Source organism: Notechis scutatus, chromosome 1, assembly GCF_049901735.1.
Source record: "Notechis scutatus isolate UNSWTSFEM ecotype Mainland chromosome 1, rNotScu1.2, whole genome shotgun sequence".
Classification (NCBI taxonomy): Eukaryota; Metazoa; Chordata; class Lepidosauria; order Squamata; family Elapidae; genus Notechis; species Notechis scutatus.
In genome coordinates, this window is record NC_142009.1 from 225,263,445 (window position 1) to 225,290,615 (window position 27,171).

Consider the following 27,171-nt stretch of genomic DNA (forward strand, 5'->3'; position numbering starts at 1 on the left):
CTTCTGTTGCAGAATTTTTCAAGCAGTGCTGAGGTTGAGCTTGGCTGCTGACGGGAAGAAGCTGAAGACCTTCTGTTTTATTGTTTCATAGCAGGCTTGCCTTGTGCTGTGCTCAGTGGTGTATTAACGTTAAGCAGACTAAGCACATGTTTAGGCCACCAGGCACAAAGGGGGCACCACAAAAACTTTTATGTAGCCTAAGCTTAGCTTTGTTTGTACAGTATGTACAAAGAAAGGGGGCACAAAAATTTGTCAGTGCTTAGGGCACCAGTGAGCTTTAATTCGCCACTGGCTGTGCTTAAGGCAAAACAGTTCCTAGGTCCTGCTCTGTCTTTTTAACTTCCTTCTCAATCCTTGTTTTTAGCAGGATGCATCGCTTTGGCCCACTGCTTATGCAGCATTTGGATCAACTCCTGGAGTTTGCCAATTTCAACAGCAGTGTTGAAGAAGGTGGGTTGCCTTCAGCTCACCTTCTTTTCATCTCTGTACCCACTTCTTTTCCTACCTCACCTCTGAATCTGTTAGCTTTAATGACCAATTTAATTTAAGCTCTAGTTGGGGCTCCAAGCCATAAAGCAGCTTTATGACCTGTGGCCTTCAACTCCCAGAATTCCTGAGCCAGGCATGCTGGTTCAGGAATTCTGGGAATTGAAGGCCACAGGTCATAAAGTTGTCATAGCTGCCCACTCTTGCCCTAAAGTTATTGTCTGCCTCTTTCTGTGTCCCTGCTTTCTTAAGGCAAGGTACAATTTTGGGTAGATCCTTCTGTTCTACAAGGTTTTTGTTGTTTGTCCGTACTCCTTTATGCAACACAAAGTAGTGTTCCTTAACCTTAGAGCTACCAATTGTATTAGGATGAAACTTGAATTATGACTTTAGTCTTCTGTGTAGGCCGAATGGAAGGGAAGACAAAAGATAAACTTTGTCCTAAATAATTTTCTTAATTTTCACACCTTTGCCCAGTACATGGAAGATTGGAATGACAAAACAATATTTTCATGTCCCTTATTTTATTTGGTGAATTATGCGTTCCAGCTCTCTGCGTACTGAATGATCAGAAATTTCAATTTTGGATTGAAATAACACTGAAGCTGCCCATATTGTATTTTTAAATATTGGTATGTGATGCTTCCTGTGGTATTTTCAGGCTCTTCATTCAAGGACGCTTTAATGTTTTATTCTTCCGGCTTTCTTGTTTAAAAGAGGATGGGCACGGGGAGTTGGGTATGTTGAAGGACAGAGACCCAGTCTCTAACAGTCTTTATTAAACTTAGGAATGCTTTGGGCCTCATAGACTGCAAGCATTCTTGGAAAATAGTAGTAGTAGTAGTAGTAGTTGTAGTAGTAATAATAATAATAATAATAATAATAATAATAATAATAATAATAATAATAATGGATGACTATAAACATAATTCAGAGGCCTGGTGAAGATGGCAGGAGCTACTTAGTTGTTCCCCTTCTTTGTATGGGCTCCTGCAATGTGCCCTTTGGCCTAGAAAGGATAGGAGTGCCTATATTGATATAAATAAATAATATTTTTCATTCCTTGGATTCTTGTTACAACATGTATCTGCAGAATTGCATTAGCCTGATTACATTCCCTTCCTTTGATCTGATCTGGCTGCTTTTTATTGGAATGTGTGTGTATGCTATTTCTATAGCACTGTTAACTTTTGAACCTGAATCTCCCAAAAGTGCTTTTTCAAGAGGCAACTGGAAAAAAATGTTCTTGTTTTTCTTTTCTTTCTATTTTTCATTAAAAACAACAACAACAAGTCCAGTTGCCTCTTGCAAAAGCACCTTTTGGACAACCATGATCTGTATGGCTGAGAATCTCCGTAGGAATTTTGAACCTGAATTAAAAACCGAAGTTCTGGGGCTATCTTTCAAACAGAAACAAGCTTCAGACTAGCTTTGTTGAGGTTGTACCATAGGAAGGTATAACTTTGCAATGGCAGGGTCTCGGCTGAATGTGCAATAAGCACAAGGGTGGGATTTAAAAATTTTAACCAGTTCTGTGGGCGTGGCTTAGGTGGTGGGCATGGCTTGGTGGTCATGTTATTGGCTGGGCGTGGCCAATTCAATATCACTCACATCGAGGCATGCATCGCCTTGCCTGGCCTCTCATGACTGTGAGGATACTGCAATAGTCGTAAGTGTGAAAAATGGTCATGTCACTTTTTTCAGTGCCATTGTAAATTTGAATGGTCACTCCACACAAGCAAAGTACCAGCAAAGGAGGTGGGGGGGGAAACTCCAGAGAAGTTCCTGAGACAGGAAGTCTAGTCCTGCCAAGAATGTAATAAGGGTTAACAGAGAGGCAGCTTCTGTAAGCAACACCAGAATGTTTCCTTCCTGCCTTCCTTACAGGATTAGGCCAGTAATTTCTTCTAACAACCGGTTCTCCTAACTGCTTAGAATTGCTTAGAATGTTAACAACCAGTTCTAGAGAATAGGTGTGAACTGGTAGAATCCCACCCCTGAATAAGCAGGTGAGAGTCAAGGAAAACCCTAACTTTTATTTCAGTTAAACTTGTAAATATAATTAAGAAGATTATTCCTCAGTTGTTTTCGAGCACGGGTGTCAAACTCATCATGTCACGTTGCTGTCATGTGACATTTCACAATGTTTTTCCCCTTTGCAGGACTGTATGTGATGCATCTGGCCTGAAGGCTGCCAGTTTGCCACTCCTGTTTTAGAGGGTTTTTTTTTCCCTTCACATACTAACCAGTTTAACTGAATGGCAAGCTTTAAAGATGCTCTGAAGACAGTGCTTTAAATGCTGCCTGCAGAGCCTCTGCTATTGCTTCTCAAGCTTCCTTTAGGTTTGTTTAGAGCAGGCTGTCACACTCACGGTCCACAGGCTGGATGCGTTACGTGCTGGCCACAGCCATGCCCGGTTTAGTGAAGGGGGGGAGTCCCAATACGTCACATGACACTGCCATGACAATGTGAGTTTGACACCCCTAGTTTAGAGCCACGGTGGCACAATGCTTAGAGTACAGCACTTCAGGCTAACTCACTGCTTACTCCAGGAGTTCAATTCTGAATAGCTCAAGGTTGACTTAGCCTTCCATCCTTCAGAGGTTGGTAAAATGAGGACCCAGATTGTTGGGGGCAATATTACGCTGATTCTGTAAACTGCTTAGAATGGGCTGTAAAGCAATGTGAAGCAGTATATAAGTCTTAAGTGCTATTGCTATTGCTACATTCTTCAGGTTGCAGCAGTATGCAAGAAATGCTGCATGGGTCATGGAATGCATGGGAGGGACATAGTGCAGGAAGGGTATGCAGTGGTTCCTTCTTCAGGAGCAGTACTCGAGCAGCCACAACGTCCCCAAATTTCAGGAGTCATGGCTCCTGGATTTTGCACACATTCTGTAAGTTAGCTAATGTAAGGTACCTTGATTCAAAAATTGTTGTTCTCTGAGGCCCTGTTTTGCCCAAATAGAGGTTATAGAAACTAGAAATTTAATAGTATATAGATGAGCCAAGATGATTCTCAAGGGAATCTCAAGCAGAACTGAAGAGCAAGCACAGTTTTCCCACTGATCTTCCACATCAATTAGTATTCAGGTGCTTTCCATTTCTGTCTGATGGCCATTCCCCTACCATTGGATTTTTCCCATCTGCTTGGTTGCCAGGTTTTGCTACTTTTCATATTTGTATTGATCTTATTTAGTGGTTCTGCTGTTTTCAATCTTTAAAACAAGATCTGGCTCACAAGCAAAATAATATAGATATAAAGTGAGAGTGTCAGAAAAGATCATGACCGCTACCTTCTGTTTAATTCAACTTCCATCATGTAAGGTCATGTTCTAGAAGATGAGTAAGTGATCTGAAGCCCTCCAGAGATTGCAACTCTCACCAAAGTCAGGCAGTGTGATAAAAAGTAATGGTTTGCAGGTGCTATAAATTGAAAATTCAAGAATAGCATAGCATAAGAAGAAATATTTTAAGGTACATGAAAAAGAAGTACTGGGATTTCAGGAAAATAGCTGTATTGAAGTGGACCAGTCTTAATTTGGATCTTTCACAACTTGGAATGGATTATATAGAACAATTAAGCATTGGTACAAAGACACAGAATATACTCTCTTGAACTGTCTCATATTAAATACAGTACTTCTTACCATGGCGGCTGTCAGAACCGGGGCAATTCAGTTGGCCCATTAATCAGTGGGCTAAGAGGATGCTGTTCTAACGGAATTTTGATCATACTCAGGGGTGGGATTCTACCGGTTCTGTCTGGCTCTGTAGAACCGGTAGCTCTGAAGAGCAGCAGACATAGAACCGGTTCTGTGTTTGTTGCTGTTTGGCCCACCCTCCCACCTGGACTCTTACCTGACCTTTATTTCCTGCTTTTTCAACTTCAGCTGCTGTGCAAGGCACAGCTGCAGTTTAAAAAGCAGGAAAAAAGTGCTTTTTGAAAGACTGCTTCTCTGCACGCTGCGTGCTGATGATGATTTACAGGCATCTGTGTGCAGCGTGCAGGGAAGCCCATCGTAAATCACCGAACCAGTAGTTAACCCTGTCGGATCCCACCCCTGATCATACTATCTTTAGAATCCTTTTAGTGGTGCTTGACAGAAAGTGGTAAGAAACTGTTAATTCAAGCATTCTTTGTTATTTTTGGTATAGCATCAGTGCTTCCCGGTAGCAGGTTGGCCAAAATCTAGAAATTCTTTGATTATGTAAGGATGAGGAGAAAATTACTCCTCCTATACCCCTTTCCTGACACATAGGAGAACCCATTCTCTTTGTTCATTTTGATATTTTCCATCTTAACTCGTGTTATTCTTGGCTCCATGCAAGATACATATGTGTTTTCAAAGTTTATTTGCACATTGGTAATTCTGAGCCCGATACTGACCCCGTGCATGTGTTCAGAATATCTTCAGATTGCCGAGTGTCTTGAGGAGATGCGCCAGCGATGCTGCCAGTTGGATCAGGATTTGCAGAAGGCAAGGCAGCAGTTACTCCAATCAGAATACGAGTGTTCTGTGCTGGAGGTGAAGTTGAAACATGCCCGGAACCAAGTAGAGGTGGAAATGAAGAAAAGACGTTGGGCAGAAGCTGAGCTGGAAAAGCAGGCATGTGAATTTTATTCTCTTGTCAAAAACAGCGTTCCCAGAATGAGAAGACTACCACGAGTGGAAGGGGTAGGAAAATGAATAGTATCCCTTCTGTCAAGTAATAGATTTTAGGAAAAATAACCCCCTATTCTGAAAATAAGAATGGACCACCTCTAGCCTTTCAGCTATAATTGGACTTGAATTTTTAATAGCACCAGAAAACATGGCAGTAGATCAGTGGTGGGATTCAAAAAATTTTACTACCGGTTCTGTGGGCATGGCAGGGGAAGGATACTGTAAAATCTCCAGTTCTCCAAACTACTCAAAATTTCTGCTACCGGTTCTCCAGAACTTGTCAGAACCTGCTGAATACCACCCCTGCAGTAGAACCATATTTAAGAGTATGAGGCTAACCATTTTATAATAGTGCTAGTGTTAACATTTCTACCATACCTCATTCAGTGCAGGATGGGGAACAATGGCCCTTTTATCACTTGTGGACTTCAACTTCCAGAATTCCTGAGCCAGCCATGCTTAATTCTAATTAAGTTCCAATCCCAGTTTAATCTAATTTATTCAGATTGCTCTGAATAAATTGTTGATTAAAGTTAATGTAATCCTGAGAGTTCATGTGAGGTGGGAATAGTTAATTAATCTTATATCAGTGCAAGTCCTGAGAGAACTCCCAGGTTCAAACCTTGTTCCAGTGCCAGAGGCTCTCTTGAACATCATTTCATTCTTTTCATTAAGAGGGTTTCTTTGTTCTCTTCCAGGAATGCAAATTACAGCTTATCTATGACTACCTCATGGCAGATCCACAAATCAGTCCTGTCACTGAACAACATACAGACCTGGCCATTGTTGAGAGGCTGCGTTTCAGCCGCAGTAGCCTACTGCCTAGAAAACAGTGAGTGTTGGAAGACCAAGCTTCAGTTAAAAGGCTTTGATGTGGCATTCTTGTGCATGCAATCATACACAAGAATTATGGTCCCCGGGCCTTCTCATAGCAATCCAAAATCTGCCTCTGGAAAGGGGGTATAGATTGTCTCCATAAGAAATATTGCACATTAAAACACTTGAACTAAATTTGAAGAGTTCTAGTTTGGGATGACTCTGGCATACCTGGTACCCTGGATGGGGAAATAAAGCAATGTTTATTTGTCCATCTTCTTCTGGGACATCTCCAGTTGCAAGCAACATAAAGAAAATTATTGCAATCTGCCCAATGGATGATTGGAATTTTCCACTAGATCAGAGACATGATGGACAGTTGAAGAATTTCATTCCCTTCTGCCCATCATGCAGCACGTTTCCTTGAGAGATTTCCTTCAAAAGCAGCCGCCATGGGAGCTATATGGAGGTGGGAAGAGCATCTGGCATTAAATCTTCCCCTCTGAGATTGGGGTTCCATCTCCAACCCTATAGAGAGGAAACAAAGTAATTCAGTGCTGTCTGGAACACTGCACAACTACACTGAATTGCATTCCAAGTATGTTATAATTTTTTTTCTGAGTATTAAAATTAATCCGCATAATGGATTATCTCCATAATCTCTGGCACAACTCTGTAAAATAAGTACCAGTGACAAAGGAGGAAAATTCAGAGATCAAGAGGGAATAAATCAACACATGGACCTTATACAGCATTTGATGAATTTATAATCAATTGTCATGTTTCAGCTTAATATGTTTTTAAAATACGAGGGCTATCCACAAAATAGATTACGTTTTCGTCTGTAGCAAGAAGAGGTGGAGCTAGCGTGGCCATCTTTGGTCTGTGCGTCCGCCACTCAGTCTGTATCTAGTCGTGCTAGTGGGAGGTTCGTATCGTTGCCCGTTATTTCACAGCACACATTTGAAATGTGTGCTGCAATTGAAAATCCCGCGAGTTGTGAGGTGCGATCAGTGATAAGGTTTCTGTTGGCAAAAAACCATAAACCGATTGAAATTTTTCGGCAACTGTGTGAAGTATACGGGGACAACATCATCACTGAAGGTGGAAAACGTAATCTATTTTGTGGATAGCCCTCATATTTTCCTGATTTTTCCATGATAGAGGAGAAGCAAGTATAAATGTATAGGTAGTTCTGCCTACTTCTTGTTAGAAATGTTTGCTTGGGCACATGCACATAACTGAGCAAAACTTGATAGGATTATTCCTGCATTTTCTTTAAAAAGCTCCAGCATTTTATTATCTTGGTTCTTTTCAGTATTCTTACTGGTCATGCCAGGGGCCACACTTCTTTCAGGATTGCTTCTATGTATCATGAGGAAGGTCTGATTTCAGCATAGATTTTCAGCCCACTGATATTGTTCTCTTTAAAAAGTATAAATGCATCTGTATTCCTGTTAGTCTGCCCCAGAATCCTAGAAAGAAAGAAGCAGAGCCATTTGCCAGGAATGTTGTAGTGGAAGATTCCTGCCCTGAGTGGGGTGGGGTGGTAACATTATTCATTGCATTTTATCATTCTATAATTGTCATTCAAGCTCTGCTTAAGTGGGACTGGGAAAACAAGTGAAAGATACTCATTTTGCATCCATTCTGATGTACTTTCCCAGAGGAATGTGTACAATAGAAGAAACTGGTACCTCAATTCTATCTGATGTCAGTTTTGACCACTCGGATGAGGAAGTGGTAAGTTCCATGCTTTTTTCCCCCAGGCTTGACATAGAGAAATTGAAAAGGCTAAGGTCAAAATTGCCAAGCTTTTCAGAGCTGGAGAAATGTGTTAGCAGTAGGTCTCTTGGGAAATTATTATTCTGTCCAAAATGTTCACTTGTTATGGTAGCACATAAGGATTCCTTCCAGTAAGATATCAGAGTCTACACATGGATCACAAATAAAATGTACAAGGATGACTAATGCAGTCCACTGTATTGCACACAGTGAGTGTCATTATAAAAAAGAAATATGCATGTATGATGTGTGAAGGGAAGAAGGCTAGTAACACAAAATAAACAGATTGATTTTGCCACAAAATGAAGTGAGAATTCATCAGGAGTTGCTCATAGATTTTTTATGGATTAATTTTTTTTATTGAGCAAACACATCCAATATGATGATCCAAAACTTTCTCCCTTATATGTCAAATAAACTGGCATGTATCTGTTGAAGAAAAGAAGGGTAAAGACTAGGGATGGGGGAAAATGAAGGTTGGTGGAAGAGTTTTTCATCCAGATTTATGAGGCTGTTAGGAATGTTAGGAATGGAAAAACAATTTTACTTTCAAACTGATTTACTTGAGTCCCACACTTTTAATTTCCAGTATTCTTCATTGTAAAGTATGGGTTACGTCTAACAACATAATTTTAATGTAACCTGCCAAAGAGAAATGAAATAAATATTACTATACTTATTCAAAACAGTTATTATTCCAGACAGTAAACATTAAAATCAGTTATGTATTGAGGCTTCTAGAATGTGTGATGTGTATTAAATTAGGCCTCACCTATGTATGTTAGTCATTGGAAGCAATTTGTGCCATTTAGAGCCCGTGAGCGTACTAGGAATTCATCTATGTCTGAAGATGGTACAATCTTCGTGTGCTTCTAAAATGCTGCATACATGGTGTAAAACAAAATTTGAAGGGTTTATTTAGAAATGATTGTTACTGTAAGTAACTTGTGAATAATATATTTCCATGTCCTCCCTCAAGCTTCTTCTTCTTTGTTTCTCTTCAAGGATGTAAGGATGATCAGATCTGTCAAAAGCAAAAACAGAATGGTAAGTGAAAATGCCATGGCAGAATATTTGTTTGTTTGTCTTGCCTCCTCAAACAACTCTCAGCAGCTTACAAGTGCACTATTGCTGGACAGGGGAAGGCGGAATTTTATACATGTAAATGTGTGCAACCACAATGTTTTTTTAACTTCAAAACTCTGAAAAGTTTGACATCTACACCCATTTTTTCACCTATCAATGTTTTGCGGGCTAGAAGAAACAAAAAATATTTATACTTCCCTGTAATAAGCTCCTGCGGCTTTCGTGCTTACAATTTTTTTTTCTTGCAGCGTTTCTCCCTGGCTCCCCTGGTTCAGCCAGCAGTAGCAGCCAAGTACTCACAATGTTCTGGAGCATTTACTAACAATGTACGTTTCTGTCAATGAATGCATGAGTGAGAAGGTATTCAAGATGCAAGCTCTTATTCTTGCCATTACTGACTTAAACCTGCTATTTCACTGAATAGCTGTGCAAAGAAATGAGATAATGTGATATTGCAAAACAGGAACTTAAATATGACATCAAATAAGGTAGGGAAGGATCAAGTGAAAATGATAGCCCTCTTAAAGTCCTGATTGGTATCACTAAGCTATAAAGGCCATCCTTCAACATCAAGCTTGGTGATTGGTTGATCCTTATCAGTCCACCTGGGGTCCTCTGTAATGTTTTTCTGGCAACCATTTGGTCTATCCCAATAAGAGCTTTGTGCTTCCTCCAAGATAATCCAGGAGCTGGCTCCTGGCTCTTATCAGCCTAGTTCCTCTCCTCTACTCCATCCACTCAATTTGGACACATACATGTAAGTTTTTACCCTACTTCTTTATTTGGTCAATTCTAATTATGCCATTACCTGCGTATACATGTTATACAGCCTTGATTTCTTGTTTGGATAAGTTCAGCTATGTCATCATCTGAACTAATATGTAAACATGTTGTGCAAGTATGGCCTGCAAGCCTATAAATCTCACTGATTAAATGAAACCCAATCCTGTATTTCTGTCCATATGAAATCTGATATATCCCAATTTGAAGAGATTATTATCTGTTACTTTTTTTTTCTCACATATCTTCCTTCTTTTCTTTCCTCTCTTTCAATTCTTGCCAGTTGAAGGAATTTCCCCTGGTGACCTTGAGATCTAGAGCCATTGGTGACAGAAGAAACCTTGCCCACAGTTCGTCAACCAGCGCTGTAGTGCCCCATTGTCAATCCCAGCCGAATGGTTCAATTTCCACGCACTCAGGTGTCCATTTCCTTCCTTCAGTTGCTTGGGGTGGGGGTTAACCCGCACTAGAATAGAATTAGAATAGAACAGAACAGAACAGAATTCTTTATTGGCCAAATGTGATTGGACACACAAGGAATTTTGTCTTGGTGCAAATGCTCTTAGTGTACATAAAAGAAAAAATACATTCGTCAAGAGTCAAGAATCATCAGGTACAACACTTAATAATAGTCATAGGGTACAATAAGCAATCAAATCATATTGGTCAATATAAATCATTAGGATACAAGCAACAAAGTTCTAGTCATACAGTCACAAGTGGGAGGGGATAGGTGATAATGATTGATGAGAAGATTAATAGTAATAGTAGTGCAGACTTTGTAAAATAGTTGGACAGCATTGAGGGAATTATTTGTTTAGCAGAGTGATGGCATTTCGGAAAAAACTGTCCTTGTGTCTAATTGTTCTGGTGTGCAGTACTCTATAGCGTCGTTTTGAGGGGAGGAGTTGAAACAGTTTATGTCCAGGATGTGAGGGGTCTGTAAATCACAGCCCTCTTTTTGACTCATGCAGTATATAGGTCCTCAATGGAATGGTATGATTAGTGAAAGAGCATTATGAGAAGGTTTAACAATTATGCCGGAAAATTAACTCCTCCTTCTCACCTGTATTTCATGGGTGTTTTCAAGAGACTGTAGCAATGAATGGCAACATATGAAAGGGCAGGTTTATAATCTCTTAATGTTTAGGTGTAATTCAGAGCAGTTGCATCACACAAGAGAGACTTTTTATACTCTCTGCTTTTCTTCTACTATTTCATTGCCTTATAAGGAAGAAAGTGAGGCTAAGATAGAAGCGGAGAAATGGGGATCCAAACTCGAAATCATATCTGTGATTGGATTCATATACTGTACGTCATTCAGTCTCAAGATGATTTGCTTGTCAATGAAAAAGCATGTAGTGTGACCTTATGGGTTGTAAACATCGATGGGATTCAAAAAAATTTACTACCGGTTCTGTGGCCGTGGCTTGGTGGGTGTGGCAGGGGAAGGATACTGTAAAATCTCCAGTCAGAGGTGGTATTGCTGGTTCTCCGAACTACTCAAAATTTCTGCTACTGGTTCTCCAGAACTGGTCAGAACCTGCTGAATACCACCTCTGGTTGTAAACCCAAGGTTGTAGTTTAGTTCAGTGTGTAAACCAGTGGTGGGATTCAAATTTTTTTACTACCGGTTCTGTGACTGCGGCTTGGTGGGCATGGCAGGGGAAAGATACTGTAAAATCTCCAATCAGAGGTGATATTTCCGGTTCTCTGAACTATTCAAAATGTCCACTACCGGTTCTCCAGAACTGGTCAGAACCTGCTGAATACCACCTCTGGTGTAAACCCTGTTTAGGAGTTAGTCTCCTGTAACAATTTCAAGTGTAAAGTTTTTGTTCTCTTAAGAATTTTGCAACTCTAGTGGGTGTATACAGGAGGAAAGGACTTGTGTGGTTTGGGTCTCCTTCCTGGACACCCTCACTGGTGAGATCCTGGACTTCATATGTGTGTTGAGGTCTTGCCAAATATTCAGTCTACCCTCTCACTTCTCTGCTGCTTGGCAGCTTAATTGTCCCTGTGTTCCCAGGCTTAGTGCTCAAGAGAAAAGTTGGAGAACTCTCTCCAGCTTAACCAGGTTTTGTCCATATTGAGCAATTCCAGTGAGGTCTTAGCTGGAGAATCTTGAACCCAAAAGCTCCTCCCCCCCCATCACCACAGGTGAAATATGCCATGTGAAATAGGAATACAGCCTAATTCATGGTTCAGTCAGGTATGTGGAGAAAACGGGTATTTTCCCACGTCATTATAGTTGTGCTTTTAAAGTTGTAGCAACGTTTCGGCAGAATCTCATCTGCCATCATCAGGCTTCTGTATTGTGTTTGTCTGTATATATATATGTTTTTGAAGATTTTCATGGGTACAGGTATGTAGGTCTAGGTGTGTTCGGGTCTTTTCCCATGTAAGATTAAGAGTATCTTGGTGACGTTTCGGCGAGGTCCCACTCGCCATCCTCAGGCTGGTGCTTTCGGCTTCGTGCGAGTGCAAGCAGTGTGTGATCGGAACTGCTGTCTCTATAAATACTGGTGGTGGGGGCTGGCGTGCTGGGCTGGTTGGCTGCGCTGCTGCCTCTTGATTGGTTGATGGAGTTGATGTTGGTATAATTGGCTGTGTGTTGGCCTTGTGAGTTTTGTTGTGGAGATATCCTGGATCTTGTGCTGTAATCTCCTGGGTCGTTTGTTTTGTAGTGATCTTTTTTCCATTAGCCTCTCATGTTTTAATGGCTTGGGTAATGGGTTGTGTGATGGGCTTGCGAGTTCTTTTGTTGTGGTATCCTGGGTCCTGCGTTGTAATCTCCTGGGTCATTTGTGTTTTGATCTCTTTTCCATTAGCCTCCTGTGCAGTAACGGCTTGGGTAATGGGTTGTGTGATGACCTTGTGAGATTTATTGCTGTGGTATCCTTGGTCTTGTGCTGTGATATCCTGGGTCATTTGCTGTGTTGCAACTTCTTGAGTTCTTGTGGTATAATTTCCTGAGTTTTCTGATGTGATATCCTGAGCAGGTGGCTGTGATGTAGCATTCTGGGTTTTAGTCTGGCTTTGAGTTTGGGGTCTGAGTCTGTGTTCTTGGCGTGTGTCAGCTTGTTTGGTTTTGGGGTCGAAGGGTGCGACAGCTGGCGAAGCAGCCGTGGCCTGTTTTCTAGATGGTGGTTGTCCTTCATTTATAGGATGGGCTTGGGCCTGGGTCTGATGAGGGGGATTGGCGGTGGGTGGTGTCCCGTGTTGTTTTGGGTCTGGTGTTGGTTTTCGTGGCTGGGACTCGTTCGTTCCTTTGAAATTAATTTCATGTCCTGTGGCTTTACGGTGCTGGAAGAGGGAGGAAGTATTTTCTTCTCTTCTGACTGCATTTTTGTGTTCTGTGATGCGTGCATTTATTCTCCTGTTGGTTTGTCCAATGTATGTGGCTGGGCAATTGTTGCATGGTATTTCATAAACTCCTTGGTTTTCTAGCTGGATCTTGTCTTTGGAGTTTCTTAGGATGTTGGCTATTTTTTGGTCAGTGCCGAAGGCTGTCCTGATATTGTGTTTGTGGAGAATTTTGCTGATTTTGTCTGTGGTGCCTTTGATGTAGGGGAGGAGTGCGATACCATTGTACCGTTTGTACAACAAACAAGTCCTAGCCACAAAAACCAACACCAGACAGTACAGAATACAGAAGCCTGATGATGGCAGATAAGATTCTGCTGAAACGTTGCTATAACTTTAAAAGCACAACTATAATGACGTGGGAAAATACCCAAACAAAGCTGAATGCCATACATGTAAGTACCCACGAAAACTTAAGAAAACAAATATATTATATATATATATGTATATGTATGTATATGTATATGTATATGTATATGTATATATATATGTTCTGTCTCGCCTTTCCTCTTTCCCAAAATATGAAAGAGTTCAAACTCACACCAACACAGGCAGGCAAGCTGGCTCGGACTTCACAGATTTAATTCTTTGGAACTGATAATATTCTTGGCATTCCCACATGTCCTGCCTGCCAAGTCCGAACTGATAAAGTCTTACTCACAGAAAATCACAAGGCAGCCCACAAAAACAGTCATTCACAAAGAAAAGCTGAAGTCGGGTTAAACTTTGTCCCGTACAAAGTTTCAGGAGAAAACACACCCACTTTTATCCCCTGTGGGGTGTGGCTCAATAACTCAGCTCACTCTCTGACCCTCCCACGCCTCCTACGTTGCTGCTCACGTTTCTCCTTACGACGCTGCTTAGGATCGAGCCAACACTCTTCCTCTTTACTCCCTGTCAGGGGCTGCTCCGATATGCCTTCCTCCTGATTAATCTCAGGCTGTTCCTCTCGGTTGTCTGATGGAACCTGAGGCATCATCAGGGAGGAAGGTCCTGGGAAGGAAGGCATTGCCAGAGAAGAAGGTCCTGGGGAGGAAGGCATTGCCAGTTCCTCCTCCTCATCTTCCAGGTCTTCTTCCTCTGACAGCATAGGCTCGGGAATCGGGGCCACAACATACATACATACATACATACATACATACATACATACATACATAAAATATAATATTCATCATGCTGAATGTGGATCTTTTTCTTTACAGAGCTCACTTCTGTCTGGAATAGCACTGATGAATCTGGTAGACCAAATAGCCAGGTTGGAAGTAAAACCATTGGACCTACCTCCAGGGAAACTATTGGGGCCTTCGTTCATTCATCAGGAATGCCACCACTCCAACAACACCAATTTGCCTCCAAAATGGTAAATGCAAAAGTAAACTATTTATTGCCATGCAGAATTATAGTTTCCAACATGAATTTCCAATTACTTGAAGGTTAATGTTTTAACTAAGCAAATCAATATTTAGTGATTGGGATGTAGTTGCTTTTCACTTTAAAAAATTGCTATGATGCCCTTGGCTGTGTTCAATTAAACCTTTCCCCATTTTAACTTCTCATAGAACCCATGGACCAGACTACAGCATTATAGTCAGGGGCCCTTGGTGCTCTCTGAGCTTGCTTGTTTTCTTGCAGACGTTTCATTCCCCTAACTAGGTTACATCATCAGTGCTAGTAAGGAGCAATTATTTGCTGTCAGTTTATATTCTGGTGTCTTGCCTGTCTGTGTGGGTGGAGGCAGTCTTAGAGATTCTTTGGTTGGGCTGTTTACTGATGGCTCTTTGGCAGTGTCTTGATTGGGGTATTGCTTACTTGATTGTTGGTCTGAAGTTAACCTTGAAGTTAACCTATACTGATCTGAGTGCTGATTATTGGTGGAGAGGTGCTGGAGTCTTTTTCTCTTTTGGGGTAGTTAATTATCTCTTTTGCATGTGTTAGGGATACACCCTAGCAGAATGTGCACGGCAGTCAGGCAGGCAGGCAAATATGTGAGATAAACGTTTTTGTAGCTTACACTCAGTAAAACAGATACACTGTGCTAGTTAAATAGTTTATTCCAGTAAGAGTTTTAGCATAGTCAAACAGTCCATATATCATTCACTAGTTCAGTCCGTTTGGGGATTATTCAGTTGCAAAGTCCATTGTCGAAAAAGAGGTTAGTAAAACTTACAAATATCAGTCCAGTAATATATCTCCTCGCAGTAGAGATATAAAGAAGTCAAACCTCCTTTCTTCCTTCGATGTTCCAAAAACTCAGCAGCAGGGAACACGCAGTTAGCAAACCATCAATCCAGCATAGTCAGCATATCCAGCATGTTCTCTTGCTCCCTCTTATGGCGGTTTTACAACCGCATCCAAAATTACATGCTTTGCAGTTTAAAGTGACACACACTTAAACTTACTATCATAGTTTATATATATTATTTTACCCAAACTACGTTAGGTAACCTTGTTATTCCTAACAGCATGGTCTATAGATGTTGTTAATGTCTATGTGTCTATTGATGACTGATTTGTCAGAGTGCCAGGCTTCTAGAAATTCCCTGGCATTTTTGGACTTGGCACTGGTCTAGGATTGTCCCATTTTCCCTCTTACAATCATTCCAGGTTTTTTCTATGCTGGCATTTTTTGAGGGGGAAAATATCTACTCACTTTCAGAACTGTACAGCTAAGGTAATGTGTAGCTTGGTTTTCAGACCTCGTGTGATTTGTTACTTCAGGGACAACTTAAGGATTGCTCACAAGTAAGACTCCCCTAGGCTTTCCTTTCACAGCTTTCTCTTGTGCAGAGAACACAAACATTCTGAGATTTCAAAGAAAGAGAATATTGGGCCAAAGGGCAAGGTTACAGTTTAGATTTGTCTATTTTAGAAATAGCCAGAGCTGCAAAGGCTTCATGCCAACTTCTTTTCCCTGTGCTGTGTTCATCTCCTTTCTTCCTTCTCTTCCTTGTCCTTTGTCCAAGGTGATTCGTCTGGACTGGTGTGTCATTTGCAAATCCCGCTTGCGTTTTGGGAGGGTGGCACTTAAATGTCAGTCATGTCAGCTTCTAATGCATCCAGAGTGCAGAGAACAGTGTCCTTCACGGTGTGTGCCAGGTGCCCACTCCAGAGGGAAAGAGGTGAGGAAACTCCTCAAATGGTAAAGTCATCCTCAAGTCAAACTTAACTTCTGGTGATTACATGAACTCTGCAGCTATCTTGGTAATAATGTGGAAGCCGTTTATCAGGGATGGGGGTTTTTTCCACACAATAACAATTTGCTTAATTTTGCAGCCCTAGAACTTCCAGGTGATCTTCAGTTCCATAGTTGCTTATTGTTCTTTGAAGTCATCTAAAGTCAGCTAAGTGCTGCCACCTGATGGCAAAACCCCAGCGTTATCTTTGCATTTGTTTTTATTTCCACAACCCCTCCATACGGAGGGGAGGCGTTTCCTGGGTAAAAAACAGTTTTGGGAATTGAGATCTGACGCAAAGAGGTCTCCTAAGTCTGCCCCATCTCTTCCCTAGGGTATACTAGCTGATTTTGCACCTTCCAAGCCACCGCTGGTGCCGCCCATTGTGGTTCAGTGTGTGGTTCAAATAGAGAAACGTGGCCTGCAAGAGGTAAGTGGAATCAGAGGAAAAGTGGGCAAAAATAAGCTATGAAATGGTGATGGAACTTCAGCTGCTTTGCTCTGCAGATAAACTCAATTCCCACTCCCTGTTGCTTTTTTAATCTTTACTGAATTCTCTGCTGTAGCTATTTGAATATAGAGTTGGGCTAACTCTTATCAGTAGAGTTAGAATTAGGTTAACCCTTTGGATTCAATAGATGTATGGGATACAATTTTTTAGAAGTGTTCTCAAATTGTATATTTTTAGTGTAACAGGGAGTAGAAATTATTAAATATGTGTACGGAGATGAATCATGTTAACTGTACCTAATACGTAATGGAAGGTATGGGTGACCTTCGGAGAATGAGGCGAGGAAATGCTGCCTAAGAAACTAATCAAACGAGAGAGGCAGGAGGTTGTAGTCATTTTAAAGGTCAGAGAAAGAAACGTAGGAAGGACTCTCCCTAAGGAATCAAGCAGTTCAAAGTGGAGACAGGAAATTTGTGCCTTCAGACACAGCAGTGTTAAAGTAGCCTTACCAAAAAAAAAAAAAAAAAAAGTAGAATTAGTTCATCTAGTTGTGTTTGCTGTCTGGATTACCTGGGAGGGCTGATAGATTACACTTTAACTAACTTTCTTTCTAAAGGAAAGGAAATTGTGTACTTTTTGGCTTTGAGGTGTCAGGTCTCTGAGAAGTACTTATCAACAGAGGTGGTATTCAGCAGTTCTCACCAATTCTGGAGAACCGGTAGCAGAAATTTTGAGTAGTTCGGAGAACTGGCAAATCCCACCTCTGACTGGCCCCACCCCCATCTATTCTCTGCCTCCTGAGTCCCAGCTGATTGGCTGGGTCTTCTTTTGTTGCCCTGCACAGGAGAAAGGAGCTGGAAAGCAGGTTAGCGGGGTGGGGAGGGAATGGGGATTTTGCAGTATCCTTCCCCTGCCACACTCACCAAGCCACGCCCACAGAACTGGTAATAAAATTTTTTGAATCCCATCACTGCCTATCAAATATGCTCTTCCTATCAGGGGAGTAACTATCTTTATCTTGTGATGGTCTTTTCCCTCCTATCTTGTGATGGGAAATAACAGGACATTCAAACATTGGGTCTCTAAACTTGCCCATATTTTTTTTTCCTGAGATGTTCTCAAATTTTACAAAACATTGCAAAGCAACTTTATTTAGTGGGGTCCAGAACATTGGGAAAAATATTTATAGCTTTATTGAATGTTGTTTTCTTCTACAGAATACAAGGGGATATATAGTAGATGAGTGGAGTTAGCAATACTTCCATTATTAAAAATCTAAGCATTGGGATTTTTTCCCCTTTACCATAGTTTTCTTTTCCAAACCTAAAGAAATGATTTTCCTCCTTCACAGAGACTAAGATTTTCATCCACAGTTTACAAAAGTGGAAAAAATACCCCTAAGGAATGCTTCTATATAATATAATATAATATAGGTGAACAAATTTACTTTGAATATCTTATCTTATGAGAATAATTTTTGGTAAGCACTGCGTAGGTAGCATGAGTGTCCATAGTTGAATGCAACACATTTCTCAAAGGCAACGCTGCTATAGAGACAAGATCGTACCAAGAAGACCTAGGAAATGAAGGGAAGAAATGTTGATCATGAAAGCCCCTTTCATAAAAAAAAAACCACCCACTTCGTGTTCTGTGATATTCAGTCCAGAAGAAGTGGTTGTCTACTTTGCTTGAGAAAACATGTGTGATATATCAGCCCTCTTCTGTTTGACCTTCTCCATTGCTTCGGCCCTCTGATGACTATGTAAACAGTTTTTCAATTGCTATTTTGTTGTTGATAAAATGTGCATCTGTACATCAGATTTTCTAAACACTGAGAAGTTTTTTCCCCTGTGCTCTCTGCTCTGTATTTTTTTTATGTATTTTCTCATCTTTTTCCCTTCCATGTTTCAGTGCTGCTGATCGTGTTCTGTTTTTTTTATCTGCCTCTGCTGCATGAAAAGATAACAGCCCAATGAAAGAGTTGAAAACAGGTGCTGCATTTCCCACCTTGTGCTCTGAAGTGATGTTGAAGGATCAAATCCAGCACTTCGCTGCCCTTGAATTTAATGAATCTGTTTCTCTTCAGCAGCTGTGGTCTGGTTTTGTCTTGTATTTGCTAGTAGGAACCTCTTTAGGATTTTCATCACTTCTTCTCTCCTTTAATTAGATACCTTCCCCTTCTCTGAGGGGATAGCACTCTGATTTTTGACTGATGTCATTGACTGTAACTCAGCAATTGCCTAGGCTCAACTCCAGTGGATGTTCCACATCCTTGTAATTATTTCTCCGGCCTTTTGCTTACCTTTAGGCTGGACTGTACAGAGTGCCAGGGACAGAACCTCTCATGCGTGAATGGAAATACAAACTGCTGTCTGCCCGAGGAGCTCTTCCTTCCCTCGACCCTGTGGCTGATGTGCATGTGATCTGTGGCATCCTCAAGGATTTCCTGAGGAATCTGAAAGAGCCTTTAATTACCTTTTGCCTGCACATTGCCTTCCTGCAGGCAGCAGGTGAGTTGGGATGGGATTCTCAGACAAAGCTCTGGAGTGGAAGTGACTAAGGGGAATTTGGGTGATGTAGGATATGACCAGGCTGAGCCCAAGGGTGGGTGGGGTCAAACGCATCATCAGCTTGAAGTTTCCATGCCCCTGTAAGAGACCTGAGTCCAGCCCTTCCCCTTGAAGTCTGTTGACTCTTATCTGGTGCCAATTCACCTGCACCAGATAAGACCAGATTCTTGGGTAAGGTAGCATGCAATAAACCTGTAATATTTTTTGAAATCTATTCTGGTTCCTGATTTCTTGTACCTGACATTGCTCGATTCTTGGAAACCTTTTAGTTTCTTCCTGGATCACTGTACAATTAAAGTGCTATGCCTTAAGTGATTCTAGTTTTGTTAGGGAAAACTGGTCATTCGTGAAAAAAGGAGCAAGGTTAAATGGCTGAACACTTTGGATGACTTAGAAAGGCATAAAGGATTTGCATCACCCTTTCTTTCCACTCAGAAATTCTGGATGAATCTGCCTGCCATGCTGAGCTCTGCCGTGTTGTCATGAAGTTGCCCATGATTAATAGAGACACGCTAGCGTTTCTCATGCTCCATCTGCATAGGTAAGCACAAATTTAAGCTTGGAAAGGAAAACCTTAGGATCAGAAAACTGGGAGAGAGGTTTTAGAGCCCACCTAGTCGAGTTTCTTGCTTGATGCAGAAAAAGAAAAATTAGAACATTTTCCTGCCGATGTGCACCTGTCGTCTACAAGCTTCAAGTTCTGGAGGTGGAATCACCTTCTTTTACAAAATAACTGGAACACAAACATGCACAGGTCTTTCGTCTGTCTTGCTAGAAGAAAAATAACACTGCTGATTTAGATCAATCTGTAATGCAGGAGGAGGTATTTTCGTAAAAGTAAACTTATTGGGAGGGATTGCATGTTAAGATTGTAATGATATATGTTCCTCCCCATCAGACACATTTTTAAAGCAAAGAACTAGCATAACTACTTGGCAGAGAGCCATATTTTAAATCATTGTTTTTCTTGTGAAAATAGTTGCTCACAGAAGCTGTCACAACATCAGGTTGAGCCTATCCCAATCTTTTTGCTTTCTAGATTTGCTGAAATGAAATCTCGTACTTACCTGCCATCATGACCATAGTTGTAGAAGTTACTTTGAAGTATAGTTATTTACTATACCTACTGTTGCTTAGATGTTGGACTATTGTGAATATTTCCTCTTCCACACAAAAAAAATTAAAAATAAATCATGGCAATATACAGTATTAGAGATAGTTCTCACTTAACAACCACAATTGGCCTTGGAATTTTGGTAATAAGTCAGGGCCGTTGTTAAGTAGGTCACCATGGTAACTAAGTGTACTATGTGATCATTAAGGGAACTATGTGGTTAAGTGAATCCAGCATATGAAATAGCAGTAGTAATAGCAATGGCACTTAGACTTATATATTGCTTTACAGCCTTCTCTAAGTGGTTTACAGAGTCAGCTTATTGTCCCCAACAATTTAACCCACCGTGAAAGGATGGAAGGCTGAGTCAACCTGGAGCCTGGTGAGATTTGAACTGCCAAATTGCAGGCAGCCGGCAGTCAGCAGAAGTAGCCTGCAGTACTGCACTCTAACCACTGTGCCACCATGGAAAATAACCCTTCCTTGCCATTTTCTGCTGGAAAACAGCAAAAACCATAACAAATTGCAATCACATGACAGCCGGTTGCCAAATGCCAAAAAGCGGTGACATGACTGGGAGGGGGGCAGCACAACATCTTATGGTAGCCAGAAGTGCTTTCCAAGGCTATCATAACTTCAGATGTATAGGACTGCCATAACTGTTTTAAAACTCATTCGAACTTCATGATCTCCTATTGCAAAATTATGGTTTTCATTCAGTCTGTAGATATCTTCAGCATTCTAAAGGAAAAGGATTTCTAGGTTTAGATACTAGCCTTGAACCAAACTGGCTTCATATGTGAATTCACATCCTTCACTGTAGTGTTGGAAGCAGTTTTTCCCATAACGTACACATATCAGGAATGGCTAATGATATGCAGCAGAAATGCTTTTGCTGTAGCATGGGTTACTGTTTCCATGGATCCATCTCTCCATCCATAGGGTCATGCAGAGCCCTGATTGTCGAATGGACTGCCATAACTTGGCGCGTATCTTTGGACCGCTGCTAGTTGGACACAGCACTCCCAGCCCCAGCCCACTTCTCATCATGCAAGACACACCACGCCAGTGCCTGGTAACATCCGCGACCTCTCCGATTTCTTTCAGCTTTCAGTGGCTCATCACTGCACAATGCTCAGTCTTTATCAAAAATGTTTCTGATTTTATAGGATTGGTTCCTTTGTATGGCAGTAACTTATCTCTTGAGGGATGGGTTGGGAGAACATAGCTTCTCTCCAATGTGAGAACAAGCAAGACTTGGTAGGTGGGTTGTAGTGAATATTCTTCTTAACCTCTTTTTTTTGCTTTTGAGATTTCATTAAGTATTATTTGATTAACAATTTATTCATTAAATTTAAATGTCATCCATCTCTTTGTTGAAGTGACTCTGGGTGGTTATTTCTATTGTTCTTCTCTATTATGATCAACCTTACTGCTTTAAATGGAATTCCTGGTGTGTGTGTGTGTGTGTGTGTGTAGTTTGAGATATGAGTCAGCTAAAGAACCAAGGGGGAGAGAAAAAGAAGGGGGAGGAATTAGGAGGTAGACAGAGGCTGATGTTATTTCCTTTCTATAGGTTGTCTCCCGTCTCCTAGCATTGCCATTCAAATTTTGGAAGCATTTTATAGAAGAAGAGCAAGAAAACCTTGTCCCATCAGTACATCAGTCCATTGTAATGAATGAGCAAGGTGAGTTAACTGAAATATATACAGTGGGGAGCATTGCTGTTTTGATAATTTTGAAAAGCGTGTAAACTAGGGAATGAGCTTAATCTTCCCTGACCAGCTCTTCCATCCACTTGTTTCCCCAGAGGCCAGCACTGTCCAGTTGAGTCCAGGAAATGGCTGCTTTCCAAACAAGCTTCGTAACTGCATGGGCACAACTTTGCCACTTTTGTAAGTATCACACTAAAAGACAACATAAAGCTTGGCTAGATGTAATGGAATGGTGGCATTGCTCAAACCATAATGGAAAAGGTGACATAATGCTCAGTATTAAGGATCACTGTATAAAACCTGTCCCTTCACATCCAGTGCCAAACCTTTATACATTGGGTTGCATTTGGACTCTTTTTGGCCTGCCAGCGGCACCATTATTAGTGGAATGACTGTATGATTGTAGAGGACATGTTCATTCTTGTTTTATCTTTTTTTATTCTTCTCTTCTGACAGGAATGTCCCCCGTGCCAAAAAGATGGAGAAATTCTTACCACTTCCAAAATAAGGAGCTACTCAATTTATTCTGATTGCTAATGAAGGGTGTGTTCATCATTTGGTGGTTGCATCGTTCTTGCCTTGCACTCTCCAGCAAGCCTCCTTTCAACTTCAAGTGGAGTTCCCACAGTTCAGAAATATTTAATAATCCATCATTATTTCTTAATTGTGGAGGAGTTTTGATCTTCCTGAAGAACATCGTGTTTATCTTTTTTCCATAACTAGGGATTGACAAAAGAAAGGAGTGAATCCTTGACTATCATACTACTGCTGTCACCATTGTAGACCTGTAGGTGAATTGAAAATGTTCAGTTCTGTTTTGGTCAATTTACTTATAGCAATCAGCAGATTCAATAGGTGGAATCCATTTGGCGGACAAAAATATGATCACTTTTGTACATTTTGGTCCTATTATCTATTATATGTATATAGCAGAATTTGATAATATTATCTAGTGTTGGGAATGTGGATGAGGAAAGAGGAAAAAAATAGTAATTCCTATAACTGAAGGCAAGAAATTTTCTGAAGACACAGCTTTTTAAAGAAACATCAGTTTTATTGCAGATTTGTACTAGCAACTAATCTTCTTGGACAAAAGAAGCCTTTGACTCTTTAAAATAAGCAGATTTTCTTTTCAGGGGATATACTGTAGAAAAATAAAAATGCCAATGCTCATGCACAATGGAGGATGTCTGGGAAGAAAATCAAAATCCACAGTTGGGCAATATCTTTTCTTTGGAGCAGTAAGAGTGCATATGTCCTCAGATTTTCTAATACTCTCAATCCTGTGTTACAAAAGCAAGGAATAAGGAAGACAATCTGAAAATAGAGGTTATACCTTAAATTATCCCCCAATTATTGCACAAGTCTCAGTTGGGGACATCAGGCAATGACTGGGCTTCAGGTCAAATAGAGAAATTGAAAAACATTATCATGGCAAATACATATTGTTGACAAGAAAATTTTGTGGGATCAACTCAGTCAAGAACTGAGCTAAACTAGGACTTGGGGACCTTATTGTAATAGGCAGCAGAGGACACCTTATGTATAATGGAATAAAGCAACCTTTTCTGAAAACTAAAATCAGACAGGACCTTCAAACTGAATTTTGCCTTGGATTAAATGCATATCCTTCAGGTTAGCCAAGAGAATGAAGGATGTCAATCTTGAATGAGGCATTAATTTGAGATTTTGCATGGCACTAAGATAAAGCCACTAATTTTCAATCTCATGACTACAGCAGTTAGCTTAATATGGGGGCTTTTCTGCTATTGCGCCAAATGATGCAAAGAGAAGTCTGGAGAACTCAAAAAGTGTCATGGATTATTTATAGATTATTCCCCTTTAAATAAAGGCTTTTGGAAGTCATGCAGGTAACATACTTGCCCAGGAGACTGAAGTAATCATAGTTTATATATTCTTTAGACAACTCTTGAGTGTTGTGACTGTCACTCACTGCATGCTCAACACTCTCCATAGGGTTGACCCAAATTTGCCTTAGCTGTGGTGTTGAACTGATAACGAGATTCTACACCTTTATAATTTTGTATAGGCTTTTACTAGCTAGAAAGTTCTCTCATCTAAATGCTTTAAGGGCTGTTCTGCTCCTCATATGCTTGAAGAATGCCTCTGTACAGAGTTCACACCTCCAGCAGTAAGATTTAGGCTTCTTGGTTAAGCCAACATGGTTTAGGACAAGCAGTGGATTGGGACAATATTGAGTCTTAAATTGGAGAAGATTTAAAAGGGTCCTTTGGGATTACAGGTAATCTTTGATTTGCAACTGGTCACATAGTGACTGAAGTTACAAAAGACTTCCCCCAAGGTTACAAGCCGGTTACAAAATTCTAATGACTGCCCTCCCATGGTCACATGACTGCATTTTGGACACTTGGAAACTGGCCCATGTTAGTGGGCATTTGCAGTGTCCTGCAGTCACATGTTCACAATTTAAGATGGTTTTGCCACAAAACAGCCTTTAGTTCCAGTTTTCGGAAAAAGTGCACCATAGTGAACCATGGGTTTACTTAATGACTGTGGTGTTTGCTTGATGGCCAGTGCAAAAAAAACCTTTAAAATCAAGCTGGTCACATGATGACCTGCTTTACAACCATCACGATTCACAACACTAATTGGCAGGCTCCATTACTGTCATAAGTCAAGGACTACCTATATCTAAAGTCAATCTCCTGTAGTAGCATTCCAGGCAGGCAGCCATTAGTCCTTGCTTAAATAACCAAGTGCCACAAGCTGGAAAATTGAACTATAATTCTATATAAAAAGGGTAGCAGTGTGAAAGATTTATTTCCCCAAATATGATAGTAATAAGAAATTGTATTCTGACTTACTGTAGAAGGAAGTTCTCCCACATTAAGTTGTGTCTCTCCTAGCACAACCTTTTCTTACTGTGTGCTACAGTTGCACAAAAGCAAAGCCTTGGTTTATACTGCAGGCTTAAAGAGGAAGGATGAATTACTGACACTAAAACCACCTCTTCCCTGTTCTCCTGTTGAGGAGACAGTATTATGTTTCAGAATGGGGCAAAATACTTTGAATAGGGAACTAAAAGTGTGCAAACAAGGGTCCTGTCTACCTCACAACAATTATCCTAAGCTGGTCTTGTGCCTTGCCTTCCAAGTGGTTCAGTGCAATGAAATAACAAAGCAAGACATGAGCCTACTTTAAGAACTAAAAAAAAACCTGCAGGTTTTTCTGAAATAGCTCAGCCTAGTCCTTTTCAAGGTGTAGAATCTGCCTTTAACTTAGAATTAATCCACCTCCTGCATAGAAGGTAAAGAACTCCTGCATCGAAGGTAAATAACCTTTTGGGCTTTATCCTGAAGCATTAGCCATAGTCTCTAGCAATCTTTTTTCCAGCTGAAGCAAAAGAGGCCCTGAAGCGTGTTCGATTTTCAAATACAATCTTCCAGTAAGTGAGGCCAAGAAGAGGAGGCAAACAATGGACACATTGTTCAAGATACACACCTCTCCTTCCCCCCACCCTTGTAGCAGACTAGTCCCTGTATATTGGTTTAGGGGGCAAAGAAGTGACCCCCTCCATTTGCAATTCTGAGGTCAGAACTTTTGTCCTCCCTCAGGCCTCTTTCGTGGTTCACTGAGAGGAAGGAACTGGCAGTCAGGCCTTCTTCTAGGCCTTCTTCATAGCTGTTAGAGCTTCTCTTACTGCCCCCCAGGAGTCATTGATGCAGTAGCAGCAGATCAAGTAGCCAGGAGTCCTTGCACACTGTCAGAGGGAATAGCAGTTGATGCCTGCAGAATGGAATTCATAAAATTTAATGTTATCTAGTGGGAAATGAGCCAGCTCTTTGCTGCTCTTCGGCTACTGAAGTGACATGAAACTTCTGAGAAACAATGCAAGGAGTATATCCCACCAGACAGACCCTAACCGTGGTTGCTTTTCTGAAAAAATTCTGAGGGAGAATACAGGTCAGGCTACTACAACAGTATCCTTAAGTACATATACGCCCCTTCCCCATTTAAAAATAATCTCCTTTGCTGATCAGCTCATTAGGAAATACTTTTTTGAGACTGAAGTCACAGGAGGATAATGACCTTGGATTTTGATATACTAAAATCAATACACTGCAACAGCAAACAGATTACAGAGTGTACAGAGGCAGGAAGATTCCCTCAAGGGAAATAGGCAATAACTTTTGTGCAAGCAAAGTGGGCTGAAACCTTCCTTCAGTCCTGAGAAGCTAGATGGGATTTGGAAGAGGCTTAGATAGGCTTCTCCCTAACTTGAGTAGGTAAGAGTACAAGCAGGCTTGCAAGAATCTGTTATTACAGTCAATCTCAATGAAGTACAGTGCTGGTTTTTCTGCAGAGTTCGATTCCTGATATGGTCTGCTTACCGTGAATTGCTAATTCATAGTAAAGCAGGAGCAGATAGAAGGAAAATTGGGAGAAGTATTTATAGGTTATTGGATGATTTGCAGAAACTGTCAAGAGTTTCTGACTAACAGCTGTAGCAAGACACGATTTTCTTTCTTTCACCACTAAATTGGTTCACATCTAAATCAGTTTATACCTAATTTTATTTATTTAGCATGAAAATATATTTATATTAGCAAATAAAAAGCTTCAGTTAATTAATTAACATTCTTAATTACAGCTTCCAGGAATTGAAGTACAGGGTTTTGTCAGACAGGTCTCTGGGATTTATCTTTCATTCCAGATTCTGAAAGATGGAATTTTGAGTTTTAAAAATGAAGTGGAACTGAGCAAGCTTTATTCTACTGTAATCTCATTACAGTGCTCCAGCAGAATAAACATAGTCCTAAAACAACTTTAATGTGACAACTTGCAAGTATAAATCACCTATAATTACAGCTAGTCCCTCAAAGAAAATCAGAGCAGAGTTTCCAATCAGCAATATTGGCTACAGTCCTAGATTTTGCTTTAATTAAATGCATCACATATCTGCTGACTTCATTAAACTGTGAATCAACGCGAAACTCCAAGAATAACTGAGAAAGACATTTGTTATAGCCCTCCTAGTTTTACCTCTCTTTTGAGAATTGTGTTGGAATATAAAATGAAAGCTTAACAAGGAAATTTTCAAATAAGGATGTTTATAAAGAAAAGATAATGCTTAAGCAGCATTTCTATCCATGCTTTTCCCTTGTATTTGAGAAAGTAT

The 27,171-nt window shown here is 40.6% G+C and overlaps 2 protein-coding genes across 6 annotated transcripts in view; one reads left to right on the forward strand and one right to left on the reverse strand.

Annotated features, from left to right (window-relative positions):
* Nucleotides 1-368: 368 nt before the first annotated feature.
* LOC113410839 (rac GTPase-activating protein 1-like) lies at nt 369-23,203 on the forward strand. Its single transcript, XM_026665597.2, has 16 exons — nt 369-450; nt 4,895-5,097; nt 5,853-5,986; nt 7,638-7,713; nt 8,761-8,802; nt 9,090-9,167; nt 9,905-10,040; nt 14,190-14,347; nt 15,951-16,106; nt 16,495-16,590; nt 18,920-19,121; nt 19,617-19,722; nt 21,238-21,370; nt 21,872-21,983; nt 22,106-22,190; nt 22,467-23,203. Exons 1-16 carry the CDS (start codon nt 369-371, stop codon nt 22,516-22,518), a joined length of 1,851 nt encoding a protein of 616 aa, XP_026521382.2. The 3' UTR covers nt 22,519-23,203.
* Nucleotides 23,049-27,171, reverse strand: part of PRKAG3 (protein kinase AMP-activated non-catalytic subunit gamma 3) — a 37,474-nt gene continuing 33,351 nt past the window's right edge. For 3 of the 5 annotated variants that reach the window (XM_087950416.1, XM_026665580.2, XM_087950415.1), the window contains one exon: nt 23,049-25,778. In XM_087950416.1, the coding sequence (XP_087806542.1) occupies nt 25,728-25,778 (51 nt within the window). In that variant the 3' untranslated portion in view covers nt 23,049-25,727. The remainder of the gene's footprint in view (nt 25,779-27,171) is intronic. The other 2 variants (XR_015746588.1, XM_087950413.1) reach the window with 1 other exon arrangement.

Bases quoted from the DNA above. Each gene is read 5' to 3' on its own strand.
- LOC113410839 (XM_026665597.2), top strand. From the start codon at position 369: ATGCATCGCTTTGGCCCACTGCTTATGCAGCATTTGGATCAACTCCTG. The intron at 5,987-7,637 runs GTGAGTGTTGGA...GTACTTTCCCAG, and splicing joins AGCCTACTGCCTAGAAAACA to AGGAATGTGTACAATAGAAG. The intron at 19,122-19,616 runs GTGAGTTGGGAT...CTTTCCACTCAG, and splicing joins TGCCTTCCTGCAGGCAGCAG to AAATTCTGGATGAATCTGCC.